Source organism: Haematobia irritans, chromosome 2, assembly GCF_050003625.1.
Source record: "Haematobia irritans isolate KBUSLIRL chromosome 2, ASM5000362v1, whole genome shotgun sequence".
Classification (NCBI taxonomy): Eukaryota; Metazoa; Arthropoda; class Insecta; order Diptera; family Muscidae; genus Haematobia; species Haematobia irritans.
The window spans coordinates 165,442,635-165,463,393 of NC_134398.1; the positions used below are offsets into that span (position 1 = coordinate 165,442,635).

Sequence of the window (20,759 nt, forward strand, 5' to 3'; positions counted from 1 at the left end):
GCCAATAACTGCACAAAATATTTATCTTGGCTAAAATCGGACCATTCATTCCTTTGCACCATCCATGTAATTTAACCCCATTTTCGTCTAAAAAACAGCTTAAAATTCAAATATTTTTTAAAAAATATTTCCAGCAAAATTTTATTGTGGCATTCGAAGCTCGATATCATAGACTATTAAAAACAAAAATTATAATAAAAATCGGAGCACAAATTTTTTGCCACTTTCGAAACACTGTGGCCCGTCGCCGGTGGTAAATATTGAGTGTCAGCCTCCGCCGACAAAAACGAGTCGGCTTCACTCTCTGCTCAGCTGTAGCTGAGTAGTAGCAAATTGTTATAGAAACACAATTTGTTTGGGTGAATGAAATAATTTTCTGCAAGGAATTAAAATATTTATATGATTTTTTCAGATTTAAATAATTTTTTTTTTGATTGATTGGTGGCTAAATTTAAAAAAGTAGTTGGCGCCTATTAAAATCATTGGTGACTCGATTGCTTCATTCTCTTTAGACCAACTTGAGTCTAAATACAGTGATACTCAAACTATTACCTTGTACTCAATTTAAAGTGAATCTATTCCATTTTGACCGTTTAGACCCATAAAATCATAAAGAAGAGTATTCCTCCTCTCTGACGAACGCAATTTTGGAAAAACGATGTTTCCTTTTGACCTTTGATCTTTCTCCTTTGTATTTTCCCCCATCGTTGTCCATTTTAACAACATCTCTTAACTTACCAAAAGAGTTAAAAATTAATTTTGAGTTCGATCGAATATGTTCATTAATAAAGGCTAAATTACAAAACAATAAAAAGGCTATGATGATTTAGAATTTCCTCTTATTTTATTAGTTTTCTTTTAGTTTTATTTAATTCTTTATATATTAACGGTTTCTTATTAATATTTAGAATGACGCAGCTTTTGGATGTGGAGATGGATTTGAAAACCGTAAACACTTCAATTTGGTTTATATGAAAATGAATAATATTGTGTCAAAATGTGCAGTTTTTGTTTTGTGGATTTATATGATTTTCTCTATTACATTTTCATAGAGAGAGAAGGTAACTTTGGAACGAAATAAATGTATTGTGTTTTTTTTATTAGGAAAAATTAAAAAAATACATATATTTTATATTCATTTAATATTTTAAGAATTTTTTCGAAACCCTATTAATTAAAATAAAATTTCAAGAAAATTCTTTTAATGGTTACATGTTGCTGTTAATTGAAAATTTTGCAAAGTTGGGCTCACAAAATTTTTAATTAAACTACTGACAACTTGGAAAAATTACAAAAAAAATATTTAAAATTTATTTCAGAAATATCTAAATATAAAAGAAATTAGTTAAAAAGAAAAATTTTTAATAACTTTTCAACATAAAAATAATTTGAGATCTTTTTTGTTTGGAAAAATAAAAATAAAGATAATTCTAAAAAAAATATTTAAAAATTTAAAATTAAATCTTCCATTCTTTTCTTCGATTTTGTTTTCTTCTATATAATACACACTACACGTTTTTCCTCTTCGTCTGGCTCTTCATGCTATACTTCTTTTTACAAAATTATATTAATCATTTGTTATATTCTATTTAGCTTCACTATCTTCATAATCTTCTTCGCTTATATGTTTATGGTTGCTGTTATATCTCATTTTCTTAGCTTACATATATTGTATAATTGTTTTAACCCTAACCTTCATATATCTTTTTCCGTTTATTTAGTTTTGTTTTTAGTATTATTATAATTTTTTTATTTTTAGTATTATTAATCATAATATTATTTTATTATGTTTATTTATTTTTCTTCTTCGCTGTGGCAGTGTTTTGGCGTCAAGTTGTGTCAAACCTTTAACCGTTCAATTTACAATTTTTTTGTTGTTGTATGTAACTTCTTAAGTGCTTAATTTTTAAGTAAGATTAAAAATTAAATCCTATTATTTTCTATATCATCTTTGCAAGCATATTTTTCTTTTCTTTTAATTTCGTTTAGAATTTCTTTTGTCATTTTCCATTTCTCTTGTCCTGCATAATTTCTATATATCCGTTAGCCTTTTTGTAGTGATGGTTGAATATAAAAAGTCTTTGTTAAATTCTAATAATAACTTAAGACAAAACAAACAAAATTTTACAAAAAAAAAAAAATAAAATAAAGCAACAAAATCTATGAAATCATATTAGGAAAAAAGAAAATAAAAATTTTTTAAATTTATATATAATTATATATACATTTGCTGTAGTTAGTTTTGGAAATGGCGATTGTAAAAGCAAATGGGTTTTTTGTAATTTTCTTTAAATCAACAATATCGGATTTAAAAAAAAAAAAACAAAAAAAAAAAAAAAACTTATAATACTCTGAAGAGCACAATGAACCCCACAGTACATTAATTTCTCGGAAAGAAAATTTCATTAAATTGGAATTAATGAACATTTTTATGAGTGTAATGAATCATCCGCAAAAGCATATTACAAATTTCTTGTTTCTAAAAAGATTTAAATTAATAATTTAATTTATAAAATTTATTGTTTCAAACCAGATTTTAATTTATATTTAAATTTTTAGTTTAACAAAAAAATGAAATATTTTCGTTAATCCAATTAATCTTTTCCTACAATATACGTCAAAGAAAAAATTTAATTAGTACAATGAATAGTTTCATAAAATTTATGAAATTATTGCGTAAACATAAATTACATAAATTTAATTAACGAATAGGTTTTAATGAAGATTTTTCTCTCAGTGTATATTTGCAGAAGAACTTATATAATCTTAGCGATTTTAACAACACTGGTTGAAAAAGCTTCACAAAAAATAACGATATTTTTCATTAGTATTAAGATAACGAAACAATTTCCTAAATATAATGATTCATTCATTATTCCTATGAAGTTAATTTCAAGTAACGAACATTTTCATATTATTATTGATAAATTTCTTTAGTAGAAATTTCATAATAGATATGCTTTGTCATGGAGACGAGGTGACGAAAGAGTTTCTTAAATACATTGTAATTTTTCATTCTTTCCATGTTAGGTTAGGTTAGGTTAGGTGCCAGACCGTTGTATCAGGCTCACTTAGACTATTCAGTCCATTGTGATACCACATTGGTGAACTTCACTCTTATCACTGAGTGCTGCCCGATTCCATGTTAAGCTCAATGACAAGGGACCTCCTTTTTATAGCCGAGTCCGAACGGCGTTCCACATTGCAGTGAAACCACTTAGAGAAGTTTTGAAACCCTCAGAAATGTCACCAGCATTACTGAGGTGGGATAATCCACCGCTGAAAAACTTTTTGGTGTTCGGTCGAAGCAGGAATCGAACCCACGACTTTGTGTATGCAAGGCGGGCATGCTAACCATTGCACTACGGTGGCTCCCATTCTTTCCATAAATTGTATTGGCTCCCATTCTTTCCATGAATTGTATTTAAAATAATGGAAATGTTTCGTAAAATCAATTAAATATTTCTATTGCCCTTTTTTCTAACGAAATTTGGGTATATGATAAAATCAATAGTTTTTGCATAATGAACTGGTTGGGGCTTATTTACCTACGTCCCTAACCCTCACATCCTTAAGGTGCCATAGCGGCCGAGTGTGACATTCTGACGCCAGTAAGTTAGTCATGGGAGAGTAGGACCCCAGAACAGATACCAGAGGGAAGTAGCTGCTACATCGATGAATCGAAGATGAATGAGAGGACGGGACTAGGGATGATGCATGTAGGTAGTGTTTTAAGAATGATGAGACCCTGGAAGAGTAACATTGTCACTTCCTTTACTAAGCATAGAAATTAGAAATTATAATATAAATACAGACGGTGACAAATGCAATCATGCCATGGTTCTTTAGTCACTTCAGTGATTAGGAACTCAGCCGCGGAGCTTTGGAAAAACATCATGCCAACCGAAGAATGACATAAAAATGTCACCAGTAATGCTGGGAGATATAACCATAGCTAAAATGGTTTGTCACTTTGTGAACTATGGCACTCAGATTTCTCGCTTTATGTCAGGAGATACTGATAGATAAATACCACGGAACTACTAATAACATATGCTTTCTCTACTAATAATAGGCATATTCTAGCGTAGAAAATAAGATAAGAGTCTCTTTATGAAATATTAAATCCATTTCTACCAAAATATTTTGTACCTCTTACGACTCTCTAAAATTTCATGAAAAAAAAAACAATTAATTTAGAAATAACGATGGAAGTATATGTAATTTCGGATGTCGCAGGCATTGCACCAAAATTCTTTGAAGATCTGTTAAAAGTTATATGCCGAGTGAGATTTTAAATTGTGCCCTAAAATGTAGCACTAATTTTATATATTACCGTACTAAGGCATGCCGACTACTGTAATCCTTCCAGAAACCTGTTGTTCAATTTACTTAGAAGAAGTGAGTTGAACTAGATTCTAGGCATAAGCACATCGATTACTACTAAAACTGACTTCAAGATAGTGTTAAGCTAATTGATGTGTGCACGGGGCTAAGTCATTTACTTGTGATTTAGCATAAGAGACTTGAATGGAGTGATGGTTCCCCAAGTCGCCAATGATTCGCAACACAGTAGAATTGATTTGGAGTTGGTTTTTCCTACTCCATAATCACAAGTTACAAAAAACAATTAATTTAGAAATAACGATGGAAGTATATGTAATTTCGGATGTCGAGGGCTTTGTACCAAAATTCTTTGAAGATCTGTTAAAAGTTATATGCCAAGTGAGATTTTAAAATGTACCACTAATTTTATATATTACCGTACTAGGGCATGCCGATTACTGTAATCCTTCCAGAAACCTGTTGTCCAATTTATTAAAATAAGTGAGTTGAACTAGATTCTAGGCATAATGGGCTAAGTCATTTACTTTTGATTTAACATAAAAGGCTTGAATGGAGTGATGGTTCCCCAAAGTCGCCAATGATTCGCAACACAGTAGAATTGATTTGGAGTTGGTTTTTCCTACTCCATAATCACAAGTTAGTGGAATAAAAAATTCTTAAAACTGTATCTCTGTGTGCGACTCATTATTATTAAATAAAGGGAAAAGGAAAAGAGTAGTGAAAAAATTGTGAATGAATAGAAAATCTGGTCCATGGTAAAATAAAAATTAATTTGGAATATTTACCTTCAATATCGATAATGGAGTCATGGGAGAGTAGGACCACAGAACAGATACCAGAGGGAAATAGCTGCTACATCGATGAATCGAGATGGGTTAGAGAACGGACTTGCGTATATGTGGAGACCCAGGCACCAAGACCCTATGCCGAATACCGGACAACAGCACAATCCTGTAGGCAGACGAGCGTGCCATAACGGAATGCGTTAAATGGCTCGGAAATAAGCCATAAAAAATAATATTTTCACATATTGCCGGAGAGAAACGAATGCAATAGCACACATTACGTTTCGATCGCGGTTGGAATGCAAAAGAGGGCGAGTTGGTTGAATGGGTTTGGGAGCAACATTTCTCGCTTTATCTCAGGGGATACTGTTAGATAACGTAAGAGAAGAGCCTCTTTATGTAATAATTCTTCCAGAAACCTGTTGTTCAATTAACTTAGAATAAGTGAGTTGAACTACACACAAAAAAAAATTCTGATTCAATCACGAAATTAATTGATCCAATTAATTTTTAATTGAAATGTCTTCAATCACAGAAATGATAGTATCAATTAAAAAATTAATTGAAGATCAATTAAAAAGTTAATTGATCCAATTAAAAAATTAATTGATACTATTATTTTTGTGATTGATTTTTTAATTGAATATTTTTTAAAACTCAATTAAAATTTTAATTGGAAAAATTTTCATAAATTAATGGTTCTTCAAGCTCGAGGTCTTTTTAAAATATTTTATTTTCGTGAAATTTTTTTGTGTGTAGGCATAAGCACATCGATTGCTACTAAAACTGACTTCAAGATAGTGTTAAGCTAATTGATGTGTGCACGGGGCTAAGTCATTTACTTTTGATTTAACATAAAAGGCTTGAATGGAGTGATGGTTCCCCAAAGTCGCCAATGATTCGCAACACAGTAGAATTGATTTGGAGTTGGTTTTTCCTACTCCATAATCACAAGTTAGTGGAATAAAAAATTCTTAAAACTGTATTTCTGTGTTCGACTCATTATTATTAAATAAAGGGAAAAGGAAAAGAGTAGTGAAAAATATTGTGAATGAATAGAAAATCTGGTCCATGGTAAAATAAAAATTAATTTGGAATATTTACCTTCAATATCGATATTGAAGGCTGCCTTCCTTTATTTAACGCATACTATAATTAAATAAATTGATATTATATCAATTTTTGATATTCTAGATTAGTTTAATTTCCTTCCGATATTGTTGATCTTTCAAGAATATTTTTTTAGATCTTTGAGTTGAAATTAAAATTAAATGCATTAAATTTTTCTTTGATAATGATGGTGTAGCCTGTTTTGTTTTATCTCATTTAGATTCAATAATTTTGTTTTTATTTCTAATGAATGGTTTTTGTAAATTAATGAAACATTGGTTGTTTGTTGCTGATGTGAGTGGATTTCTATCTCATTTATTTGGTTTGGTAATTATTGTGATTGGATTCCTATTGGATTTTCATTTGTATTCGTTTGTGAAAGAAATATATATTCAATTGATTTTCTTCTCTTTTTTTTGCTTTTGGGAAAAATACTTAAAATTTATTAGGTTTTAATTCATCTTATCTCATTGTGGTTGTTTCCTTCGTTTATATCAGTTTTGTGTGTTTGTGTGTGTTTTTTTTTTCTTTAATAATTATTTAACAATCTTAATACGTAATCATAAAAAATTTTATAATTAGTTTTTAATTAATTACTTTTTATATATCTCACATTTTCGGTAATTAAGATTTCAATGGTGGCTAACATTATTTGAGGGTATTAATGCAAGGCCAAATGCAGCAAAAAAAAATTGGGCATAATAAAGAAAACCTCGTTATTATTTAACAATAAACGAAGATTAGTTTTAAAAAGTATTGGAACGAAGTGAAGCGGTTTTAACGTTGTGAAATATACTAGACAGATGAACTGAAATAGTTTTGTTTGATATAGAGCTCACTGGTGATTTTGTATATTTCATACAAAATTTAAGCGAAGTTATTTATATGAGTTATTATAGGTCATTCTTCTCAAATTTTCGAAATAAATTTTAAGAGCGTTTCAAAACGAAATCTTGGAAATTTAGAAATTTAAAAAAAATTAGACAAAATAAAATTGTTTATTATTTTTCCTTAAGGAATATTTTTTTAACGAAAAGGTAAGCGTAGTTCCGAAACATGTTGGAACCTAATGAAATGGATTTAACGTTGTAAAATACCCGAGGCAGAAGGACTGATATAGTCTCGTTTGATATAGGACGCGCTGCAACTTTTGAATATTTCATACAAAATTTAAAATATTTTAAAATATTATTTGTGTAATTTATTTATATAAAACGAAATCTTGGAAATTTAGAAATTAAAAAAAAAAAAAAAAAGAAAATAGACAAAATAAATTTGTTTATTATTTTTCCTTAAGAAATATTTTTTTTAACGAAAAAGGAAGCGTAGTTCCAAAACATGTTGGAACCTAATGAAATGGATTTAACATTGTAAAATATCCGAGGCAGACGGACTGATATAGTCTAGTTTGATATAGAACACGCTGCAACTTTTGAATATTTCATACAAAATTTAAAATATATTAAAATATTATTTGTATAATTTATACGGTCAGGTTACTCTTCGCAAATTTTCAATATTATTTTTAAACATTTCTTCAACCGAAAGTTAGACAAAAATATCCCGTTTGCCTTAAACATTTACCTTTATTGACTCCGTCGGGGTTTTTCCATTGAAAGAATATTCCCTAAGGACATTCAAATTCAGACAAAAAAGTAAATCATGTATATGTAACCTCCCGAAAAAACCAGCGTCGCCAAAAAAGTAGTGAAAAAGTTCTTTTTGGATCCGGAAGTGGTGCAAAATTGGCGCAGAAGCGATGAATTTAACATGGGCTTGTCATAGGACGGATGTCTACCATTTTAACAGCCGTTGCACTGAATGTGCACCACTTCTTAATTTGTGATGCAAATTCAGTGTTTTGGATGTGAATTAAGATATTTTGTGATATTTTGACAAATAAATAATTTTTAACATTTTTTTATGAGCTTTAATGTATCATCAAATATTTTAAAAAATTCCCAATTTTTCTAGAATGACATTTTTTTCGGGAAAATTTAAATAATTTTGACCATTATATTAATTCTCAATATATTTTTAACCTATTTGAAACAAAAAATTTTAAAATTTCCGTTACAAATATGAAAAAGGCGAGTTATAAAAAAATTGCCTCAAAAGAACTTACTGTGCAGTTAAAATAAAGAACATCTTTGGGAGGACATTTTTGGAAGTGCTTTTTTTTGCTGGGCTATTATAGATACTGGTCCAGTAGTGATCTTTAGTCATTTGTTTTTTTCCAATTTTTGGGCCACTTTTTATTCCGATAGTCCCATTATTTAAATAGTTCTCATATACCATACTATTTCCTATATATTTTAACACGAGACCCATTTCGATAGCGAATATTTTTTGTATGCCACAATTGTTGGTACTTTTTATTCCGATAGTCCCATTATTTAAATAGTTCTCATATACCATACTAATTCCTATATATTTTAACACGAGACCCATTTCGATAGCGAATATTTTTTGTACCGCAATTAACAAACAATACTATACAATTTTCTATTGCGAAAATAGGGCTTTTAGTGGACGCCTGAAAGTATGCCACAATTTTTTAATTATAATATAAAGAAAACAAGTTTTACCTTAAATCATATTCTTTGCGGTAATTATCAATTTTAGTAACACATTTGAAATGTAAAATTGAAATATGTTACTATGCTAATTAATATCTAACATTTGCATGAGAATATATCTCAGTTTTTTGGGTTTACCATTAAAAGAAGCAAGCTAGTTTCCTTTTCATTCTGCAAAGTTGTCACTATTCATCACCTTTTTGGCTTTATTATATCATTCTCAATATAATCGATGTTCTATAGTTACATTTGTGTTGTAAATTTTTATACTCCTAAGTTAAGTATGAATAATTTTGGACATATGTACTTTTAATGTGAGCACCTGCAAGTATACAAATATTTCAAAAGTAATTGTTGGAAGTATGTAGAATTATTTTGCTTCATGATATGTCCATTAAAAGGGCAAGAGAAAAAGATGTAGCCACACAGAAAAAAAAAATTATTAAAATGTTTTCAATTAAAATATTGAGTTTTAAAAAATATTAAATTACAAATTTAATTGATTCAAAAATTTTTTTCATTGAAACAAAAGTCTATCACAAAAATTAATAGTATCAATTAATTTTTCAATTGGATCAATTAATTTTTTTTATTAAGTTTCAATTTATTTTTTTAATAGATACTATCATTTCTGTGATTGAAGACATTTCAATTAAAAATTAATTGGATCAATTAATTTCGTGATTGAAGACAAAAAATATTATTTTCTGTGCAGATTCAACCAAAATTTCTTCGTAAACTACTGGCTCAATAGGAGAAATTTTTATAATTATTTTATTATATTTATTAATTTTTTATTATATTTATTAATAATTTTGTAATTTGAAGCCACTTAGAAGCCAATTAATATACATTGCGACAATATTTTTCACTCACGTGCTATATGCACCATTTAATTTAGAATGATACTTTCTGTACTGCTTTTTAAAAAATTTCAGCGGTATCGCCTATGGAACTTTATCAGTATAGCCTACGTAGGAACTTCATCAGTAAACAAAATCAGATTAACTATATATTGTTTGTTGACCATCCGTCCCTCCGACCATCTGTTAACCCTTTCACTACCGATGTCCACTTAGAAGGACATTCGAAAAAGGCACCAAATTCTATTTTCCCACTTAGTATCGATTTATTTCTCGATGTTATTTTAAAGTAGAGGCTTTAATCTAAATAAGCTATAAATATTGTCCATATTGGTGAGGTCTAAAATACATTTTTCTTTAACAATAAACGTAAAATACGAAAATTTTAGACAATTTTTCTACTGTATGTTTCTAGTAAATTGACATTTATACAAAAACTATAGATGATACTTTTACGGGTTCTATTTTGTATTTTTTTCTCACACTTTGAAAAATATTATAGGCCAAATCGCACTTATTTTTGTAAGGCCATTTGGTCACAATTCATGAATCAAGTTTTCAGGAGAAGTTCATGTAGCTCTTAAAGTAATTAAGGTAGGTTTTCAAAATTACAATTTTTGTTTTAAACGCTGTTAGTACAATTAAAAATAGAAGAAAAATAAAAGTTTTTAACATTAGGTTTATTTCGGCAGTGAAAAGGTTAAAGTGCAGTTTCAGAAACACTGTTGCCATTGTATCATTTTAATAGAAATAACAGGTTGGCTGATAAGTCCTCGGTCTGACACATAGATGGAGTGGCTAGTATTAAATGCATATTATTTTTATATAGTACCAACCTTCAAATGATTCGTGTCAAAATTTGACGTCTGTAAGTCAATTAGTTTGTGAGATAGAGCGTCTTTTGTGAGGCAACTTTTGTTATTGTGAAAAAAAAATTGAAAAAACGCAATTTCGTGTTTTGATAAAATACTGTTTTCTGAAGGGAAAAATACGGTGGAAGCAAAACCTTGGCTTGATAATGAGTTTCCGGACTCTGCCCCAGGGAAATCAACAATAATTGATTGGTATGCAAAATTCAAGCGTGGTGAAATGAGCACGGAGGACGGGGAACGCAATGGACGCCCGAAAGAGATGGTTACCGACGAAAACATCAAAAAAATCCACAAAATCATTTTGAATGACCGTAAAATGACGTTGATCGAGATAGCAGAGGCCTCAAAGATATGAAAGGAACGTGTTGGTTATATAATTCATCAATATTTGGATATGCGGAAGCTCTGTGCAAAATGGGTGCCGCGCGAGCTCACATTTGACCAAAAACAACAACGTGTTGATGATTCTGAGCGGTGTTTGCAGCTGTTAACTCGTAATACACCCGAGTTTTTCCGTCGATATGTGACAATGGATGAAACATGGCTCCATCACTACACTCCTGAGTCCAATCGACAGTCACTCAGCCGACAGCGACCGGTGAACTGTCTCCAAAGCGTGGAAAGACTCAAAAGTCCGCTGGCAAAGTAATGGCCTCTGTTTTTTGAGATGCGCATGGAATAATTTTCATCGATTATCTTGAGAGGGGAAAAACTATCAACAGTGGCTATTATATGACGTTATTGGAGCGTTTGAAGGGCGAAATCGCGGCAAAACGGCCCCATATGAAGAAGAAAAAAGTTTTGTTCCACCAAGACAACGCACCGTGCCACAAGTCATTGAGAACGATGGCAAAAATTAATGAATTGGGCTTCGAATTGCTTCCCCACCCACCGTATTCTCCAGATCAGGCCCCCAGCGACTTTTTCTTGTTCTCAGACCTCAAAAGGATGCTCGCAGAGAAAAAATTTGGCTGCAATGAAGAGGTGATCGCCGAAACTGAGGCCTATTTTGAGGCTAAACCGAAGGAGTACTACCAAAATGGTATCAAAAATTGGAAGGTCGTTATAATCGTTGTATCGCTCTTGAAGGGAACTATGTTGAATAATAAAAACGAATTTTGACAAAAAATGTGTTTTTCTTTGTTAGACCGGGGACTTATTAGCCAACCTGTTAGAATTGTCAGTGTTTTCTTGCCTGACAATTTATTTGCACTACCGAATTATCCCTTTAAGACCGTATTTTTTTTTTTTTTTGTAAATGTATTTATCATCTATGATGTAAATTTCAATTTCGATTGTTTTGCGGGATTGTCTACCTTTAATATTACATTTGTCCCCCTAAAGGTATACAAATATTCCACAAGGAATTTTTGAGAGAGAAATTAATTAGAAAGACAACAATTTTTGCTTTTCTGAAATAGGTTAGGTTAGGTTAGGTGAGGTGGCTGCCCGATGTATCAGGCTCACTTAGACTATTCAGTCCATTGTGATACCACATTGGTGAACTTCTCTCTTATCACTGAGTGCTGCCCGATTCCATGTTAAGCTCAATGACAAGGGACTTACTTTTTATAGCCGAGTCCGAACGGCGTTCCACATAGCACTGAAACCACTTAGAGAAGCTTCGAAACACTCAGAAATGTCACCAGCATTACTGAGGTGGGATAATACAACCGCTGAAAAACTTTTTGGTGTTAGGTCGAAGCAGAAATCGAACCCACGACCTTGTGTATGCAAGGCGGGCATGCTAACCATTGCTCCACGGTGGCATCCCGTTCTTGAAATAAATTTTAATTTATTTTATTTCTTCTTTAAATACGCCTGGGCCCTTTTGAGCTTTGTAGTCAAGATATAAAAAGTCAACAAATTTGAAAACAATTCAATTATTTGAAAAAAAAAAAAAAATAATAATCAGAATTTTTAATAACCTTAGTCAAAAAAAAAAAACAAAAATTTTTTATGTTACGATACTCTTTTTTTTATATCGAATCACTTAACTGTAAGGACAAAAGAACTTTATCGGCTTTTGGACAGGAAAAAACTTTATATCAAATAAATGCATCATATATGTTAAACAAAATTCGCATTCGCATCTTAAAGAAAAATAGCATTAGCCTTAGACATAGCATTAGCTATGTCTAAGTTTGCCAGACGGGCACCATGCTGGCTCAAAAATGAAGTTTATTATGAATTTCGAATTTTTCATAAAATCAGTGATACGCGTCCTTTATATAAGGATAATAATATTGGGCTTTATTTCAATTATAATGTTAGAGAACCTACTTTAATGTAATAGAGCGTGGAAATATTATTACAAATAATAGAGACTTTACTGAACGGTGAAAAATATTGAAAAATATTCATTTAGGATGTAAGATTTACATCGTTCGAATGAAAATCGCCCTTAATATAAAATCTTTTTAATTAATATAAGTAGCTCTGGTCATTTTAATTTAGTTAAAGTTAAAAGTTCATTTGTTTAAATGGAAAAATTTATTTTTTTTATTTCAAGTAAAATTTTACGTACTTCGGAGACATACAACTTTAAGAGAGGAACAGACATTATAAATATTCTTGTCCTAAATTTAATTAAAAAATAAAAATATATTATAAATATCATGTTCTAAATTTAATTAAACATTTTCTATATCAAGGGTTATAGACCTTCGTTCAATTAAAATATTTTTTTTAAAGAAATTTACCCTTAATATTGAGTTTATTCAATATCCTAAAGTTAAGGTTGTATATTCCTTCATATTAGGCCAATATTATTTTTTATTTGCATGCATTACAAAAATTCTTTTTTTTTAATCAGGACCCCATTTATGCATTCCGGGATTGTGTTGTTTTATACCAAAACTTTAGTTTTCAGTATAAAAAGGGGGCTTTTTCAAAAACCTCAATATTTAAGAGAAAACCACAACAAAATTGAGGAAACTTAGGAAATACTTAAGACAGACTAAGTTCCTATGCCAGTCCAACAACTAGCCAAATCACAGCCCTTACAATTCTTCGAAATTGGGCTGAAACAATATTTTCACCACAAACAATAACTGCCAAATTTTTATAAAAATTTTTATAATTGAACAATATCACACTGAAAAAAACAGTGATCCAATAAGGAAGAAAACTAGAAATTTTTTAATACTTTTAGAAAATTTTAACTAAATAGTATTACAAACGCTGGCATCTCACCGATGCCACAAAAATAAGTAAATATTTTTTGACAAATTCAAGAAAATTTATTAGACATAATTAACTTTTTTTTTCACTTGTTAACGACAATTTTGTAGTTTGAAGGAAAAAATTGGACTTCAAAATTGCAAAATAAACTTGTTTATTATTTTTCCTTAAGGAATATTTTTTAAGGAAATGGGAAACATTTTGGTACCTAATGAAATGGATTTAACGTTGTAAAATACACTAGGCAAAAGGACTGATATAGTTTAGTTTGGTATAGAGCACGCTGCAACTTTTCAATATTTCACACAATATTTCAAATATTTTAAAATATTATTTGCCTTTAGAATTTGGGTATAATTTATATGGTCATGTTATTCTTCTTCACCGACCTCACCGATGCCACAAAAATAAGTAAATATTTTTCGACAAATTCAAAAAAATTTATTAGACATAATTAACTTTTTTCACTTGTTAAAGACAATTTTGTAGTTTGAAGGAAAAAATTGGACTTCAAAATTGCAAGAATGTCTTTAGTGACATTCGAAGTTGATGATGAACACATTTGTAGTAAAATTTACAAATTTAAGGGAATAATGAACTATGTTGTGAGAAATAAGAATTTAGTAAATTTTTATTCTTAATTTGTGAATAATTTTTTTCCGCTTTTTAGTTAATTCAACTAACGTACGCAAAAAATTATTAGAGTAAAGGAAACTTTCTCCAAACATAATAATTCCATGAACTAAAATAAAGTTAAATTGGCTTTAGTGAAATAGAGAGTTCACTTTTTTTTTTGAGTGCACATAAATCAGAGAATATATGTCTTCTATTTTCAAATTAATTTGACAATTTTATTTAGCCCTAAATGTAATCAAATGCCATAGTTAAACTCACCTTAATGCCCTCAAATAATGTGGATTTTATAACTAAAGCAACAAAAAGGGTTTTTCAAAATTTCCCCAACATTCACATGGGGAGTACTATTAATTACAAAAAAAAATAATTCAATAATTTATTTTTATACGTATTCGTTTTTTTTTATAATATTTCCTTGTGGTTTAGGAATTTGTAGGGGTTTTGTTTTATTACCTTCGTTTATTTAAATAAATATACTCGTATTATAGGTTAATATTGAAAATGCTAAAGGGGGGATTATGTTTAAATTTAATTCATTTTTTGTCATATATTTTTATTTAACTTCTTTTATAATTATATAAATTTCGGTTTGTTGTTTTTTCTGTTTTCGTTCATTCAAATATGTTCAATAATTGCTATTGTTGTTGCAGTGGTTTTTTTCTTTCTTATTAATTAATTAATATTACATAATATTTATATATATACGAACTATAATAAATATTTACATTATGTTTTATTTTTTGGAAAGGGTGAACTGGGGGGTGGGGGAGATTATGAAAAGGAATAAGGTGTTTAGGATTTTTTTGTTTTTTTTTAATTTTTTCCCATAATATTTTAAATTATTTATGTAATTTAAAACTAACTTAATTTTAGAACTTTTCCATAAATTTATTTAACTAAGTGTTTGTTTTAGTATAATTCTTTTTTCACTTTCCTTCTCATTTCACTACTTCCAAATAAAATTTAATTTCCATTAAATTTTTTTCCATTCAATGTGTTAACTAAAAAACTGTACGTCTTTTGTTGGGGTTTGGTTTTTTGTTTTTAATTTATTATTAATTTTATTTAAATTATAAAGAATTTCTTTTTATTTAGAATATTTTACAAATTTGTTTGTGTTTGTTTTTCTTAATTTTTGGTTAAATTTCTTTAAGAAGTTTTACATTCTTTTTTATTTTTTATAACTTCCTTTTTTCCACTAAATTGTGTTAAAACTACTAATTTTGTGTATTTTTTGTGTGGTAGTTTTTTTAGTTATATTGTGTGTTTGTATTTTTATTACATTATTTTTTATATATATTTTTTCATATTCACCTAAATGTTTCCTTTTTTTGGGGAAATTTGAAATTACTAGGTTTTTCTTTTTGTTTATATTCGTTTTTCTTTAAGAAATACTGGGTAGGGGGTACATTTTTGCTCTTTAGTAAAGAAAATTGCCCCCATTTTCTTTACTAAAGAAATAATTCGTGGAAGAGTATTTTTTTTTTGTTAAATTTTTTATTTTATTAATTCTTAAATATTATTTTCTTCATGGGAATTCGGTTTTTTTATACTAGTCTTACTAACTTCATATAATTTTTTTTTGAGTGTATTGCAACTTTTCTTATTATGTTTTTTTTAGTTTAATAAGATGTCTCGTTTTTTGTTTTAGTTGTAATAATTGAAAAATCAGTGCTCTTTAAAGTTGTTTTTCTTATTATTGAGGTTTGGTTTTTCCTTTGTCGTTTTGTTTTTTCTTGTTGTTGTGGCTTTGATGGCTTTGAGAATTTTGATTGTATTTGTGAGGGCTTTTAAGTTTGAGTTTTCGTGTTGAAGGGAGATGGCACGCCTACAGATGTGTGTGTGTGTGTGTGAATGGTGAATTTTCTAATTTAATGGCTAAATAGGTGAAATATGAGCAAATTCATGTGATTCCCATGTGTGTGTGTGAGGGTATGTTTGACAATGTATTTTTCTGTGTGCTAAGTGACTGCACTTGGTCACTTAAGAAACCTCGGAAAACTGTTGGAAAACTTACATGCAAATCGGCCGTGTGTGACACCCTAGGTTGCTTTTAAATCATTCCCCGCCCCTTCCCGCGTGTGGGTGGAATGATTAAACACTGGAAACTGAAACCATTTTCTTAACGCCTTATTATCTCTCTTTCTCACATCACAGCTCCCACCATTGCCGGGGCCAACGATAACGCCTTGTAGGCCTTTGTCAGCAAACACTTTCCAATTCCGATACTCCTGCTCTTTGCATAGCTTGACGTTTTCTATATTCATAGAATTCCTCCTTCATGGATTGCAGTCGGGCCTCGATATTATCATAACGACCTTGCAGGCGGGATTTTCTCATAGCACCTCCCCCAAAAGTTGAGGATGATCCAGCAAGACCATAATTCAGCGTCGTGTGGCCATTAAAAAGACTACTCGTAGAACTAAGGGGTCCTCCTGGTAATGTATGATGTGAGTTTGATCCATTGGCATGATGATGGTGGTGATTGTGATGGGAATTGGAATGATGCAGATGTCCTGTGGTATCAATGTGCAGGTTAAAATCTTCCCTTAATAAACCCCCAGTGGGTGTGGAGGCACTGGGCGTGGGTGTTGATGGATCAAACTCATAATGGCCATCCACACTACCCACATCTACGGATTTGGGTAAATTCACATTATCCGTGGCCGCATTCAGTCTTGTGATCATATCCAACCAATGTTCCATGGTATAAGGAGGTGTCAAAGTTCTCTGTGTAGTACTGGAACTGAAATAATTTGATGGCGAGTAATGTTGATACGATGTCAGGGGCAGAGTGCTAAATGGATTGCAATGTTGCTGCTGTGAAAGCTGTGGCGGTGTCTGATGATATACCGGAGCTTGACCCTGGGCCTGTTGCGGTTGTTGTAGATGATGATGCGTTGGCTGCTGCTGTTGAGCCTGTGACTGCGGACCCATAGTCGTTTGTGTTCCAAAGTAGGCAGTATTTGTTGCTGACGGTGGTGGTGGCGGTGGTCTATATGGTGGCAATAAACGCCATTCACTTGTACTACCCGAATGATGTGAGCCCTGTGGATGATTGGAGGTATTTTTCGATCCAAAACCACTTGAACTGGAGCGCGACTCGGGTGAGGCATCCAAACCCAAGACATGATGATTTGAGGATCTTAAAGTTAAATTCAAATGTGGTAGAGGGGACATTAAATCCCCTTGAGATCTTCCAAAAAGACGTGAATAATGACGTGGATACCATCTGGTCCTGGGCCTATAGCTATGATAGTAAGGGGCCGAGCTATGTTGATAATAACTTCTCCATGATGGTGGCGAATCCATATGCAGAGGAAGAAAATCTTGATCCCTTTGTTCCCTTTGCTGTTGATGTTCATAATTCAAACGTCGTGTTTCCTCTTGTATGGTCCTCAACGAAGGCAATTCATGGGGATAATAACGATAACGGCTTAAATTACCACTGGCAGTGGGTGTTAGAGTGGGCACAGATCTCTCTGCTGATCCTGGACACACTGTACTCAAATCACTAAATTGATTATAGGGAAAATGATTCGAATGATTCGGTGTAGTGAGAGCCCAAGGTGATGTCATAAGACCATCATCGGTTTGGGTGACCATACCATTGGGACTACTAGCAGGTGAACTGGAAAATATTCTCGATACTTTAGATGGTGAAAATACCTGATGCATATGATGACTTTGTAATCCTCCACTTATGGTATTGATGTGTAAAGGTCTACTAGCCGGTTGGGCCTGTAGACCCATGCCATGGTGAGGATGTAAATTTCTATAGATGGTATTACCATAGACATTTTGATACCGGGCTCCACTTAGTAAATTATCACCCTCACTACGGAAATTTCCTCCTCCTCCTCCTCCTCCATTGCTTCCACCTGATGCTCCAATTTTCAATAGACCTCCAAGACCCTGCAATAATCCCTTGGCTGATCCCGCCGCCACCGATTGTAAACTCAGCTGACTTGGTGAGGCCACCAATGGACGTCGCCATGAAGCTCGGGCTGTTATAAAATTGCGCCTAGACAAGAACCCACCATCGTCCGAGGAGGATTTTTGTGATGCATTACTATTACGTCTTGTGTCTACTGCATCAACCTCATCGATACCCTCGTCGAGCAGTAGATCACCATTGGTAAGGGCATTTCCCGCTTTGGTGGCCAATACAAAACGTCCATCCCTTGATCGTTGTATTTCACTCAGGGATTTGCGACGTTCCGACTCATCGAGAGTTGGCGAACTATAGATCGAATGACAGTTGGTACAACGATCCGGTGGCCATATCCAGTGTAATATTGCAATAAGTATTGTTGTTAGACTTGATATTCGGGTTTGTTTATATCTGTGTAAGGAAAAGGCAAATAAATTAATAATAATATTAAATTATTTTTTTTAATATAAAAGCATGCTAAAATAGACTTTTTTATAACATATATATCTATATAATATTTTATAAAAACATAGAATATAAAGTAAATTAATATGGAAGGCCAACCTTTTGATCTACAACATCATCCAGATTTTTTTTTTTATTTTTTATTACAGCACAGTGAAGCACAAATATACAGAAAAGACACATAAATATCTTATATTAGTAATAATATTATTAATGATTTTTGTCAGGCATTATGTGAAATTGTTTTGTTTATATATTTATATGTAAAAAAAATTATTTATGGAGTTTGAAAAATTTAATTTCATAAAATAAAAATAAAATTTTTATTTAAATGGATATGGAAATATTACAAAATAAGATTAATATGTATACATGAAATGTAAAAACTAAATTTTAATAGAGTGATATATTTCATAAGTACACATAAAGAAAAGATAATTTTCGCAAACGAAATTCTCCTTTGTTAAAAAGTATTTTATTTAAGAACAATCAAATCTCAATTTATAAGAAATTGTTCCTAACCTCTTTTATTTGTTGTTGTTGTTGTTTTTTTTTAAGAAAAAATCAATTAGCTTTAAAAGACAACTTCCTTTGTCTAAAATTTCGTTTCTTAGAAAAGAAAACTCTTCTTCCAGCCTAATTGACCCATTTATTGCTATTAGAGAAGTCCAAGGAAATTGAGGCTACATCCCAACAAAAAAGTGTAGCCAATAAAGCAATGAAAACGTCCTTTTTTGGTCACCGGATGTGGTGCAAAATTGGATCAGAAACAAAGAATGTAACATGGGTTCCTCATAGAAAGGAGGTCATCCTTTTAAGCATCCGCTCTATAGACGATTTCAGCAGCAGTAGAAATTTATCTTAGGGATCTATATAGGGAGCCACCGTGGTGCAATGGTTAGCATGCCCGCCTTGCATACACAAGGTCGTGGGTTCGATTCCTGCTACGACCGAACACCAAAAAGTTTTTTCAGCGGTGGATTATCCCACCTCAGTAATGCTGGTGACATTTCTGAGGGTTTCAAAGCTTCTCTAAGTGGTTTCACTGGAATGTGGAACGCCGTTCGGACTCGGCTATAAAAAGGAGGTTCCTTGTCATAAGAGAGAAGTTCACCACTGTGGTATCACAATGGACTGAATAGTCTAAGTGAGCCCGATACATCGGGCTGCCACATAACCTAACCTAACCTAGGGATCTATACCGATATGACCCACTTTCAAAAAAAAAAATCGAGTCGATAGCTTTTTTCGCTTTGAAGATAGCAACAGACGGACATCGCTAAATCGGCTCAGAATTTCACCACGGTCCACAATATATACACTTTATGGGGTCAGAGACCAAACGATATGACAAAGTTAGTATACCAACCACCCCCCCTCCCATCCTATGGTTTTGAATGGCCACAAATTGAAATATAATAAAATAGCAGGAACTTCAAAGATAACCCCTGAACCCCTGTATATTTGGATATAAGAAAACTATGGGTTGACGATTGGGACCATTAATGCAGCTTCAAATTGCGTTGGTTGCGAACAACGTATTCAGACCGCTAGCGACTATTTCAAAATCTCAAGCTGAGACGAAAGAGAGGAAATGTCGCCGAAACGGAGGCCCCTTTTGAAAGTAATTAAAATGAAAAATTTATTATCAAAAATTGGAGGATCACTACATCAGCTTTGAAGGGAATTAGTGTGAATAAAAGAAAAGTCTAGTTTTCTAAAAATTATATGTTTAACTGCACTGAAAAACAAGCATGTCATTTTCAAAAGATTTTGAATTTTTACTAATGGTTTTGGTATTGATTCCGTGCCAAAGAAGCGGAGAATTAATGTAAGGACAACCTTAAGACACAAACTTTTTCTCTAAAAAACAATTTTAGTTTATTGTTTTTTTTTCAGATTTCTTCTTCATGAGCTATCAGAGTCTTAAAGATATGTTAACGACAACTTAAATCTCCACATTTAAACTCCACATCAAGTAGAAA

General features: G+C 31.4%; 1 protein-coding gene across 4 annotated transcripts in view; it reads right to left on the reverse strand.

The window, feature by feature from the left end:
* Positions 1 to 15,798: 15,798 nt before the first annotated feature.
* The window catches only part of tutl (immunoglobulin superfamily member turtle), a 478,391-nt gene continuing 473,430 nt past the window's right edge, over positions 15,799 to 20,759 (reverse strand). For all 4 annotated transcript variants that reach the window (XM_075296786.1, XM_075296784.1, XM_075296785.1 and 1 more), the window contains one exon: positions 15,799 to 18,720. In XM_075296786.1, coding sequence (XP_075152901.1) covers positions 16,578 to 18,720 — 2,143 coding nt within the window. In that variant the 3' untranslated portion in view covers positions 15,799 to 16,577. The remainder of the gene's footprint in view (positions 18,721 to 20,759) is intronic.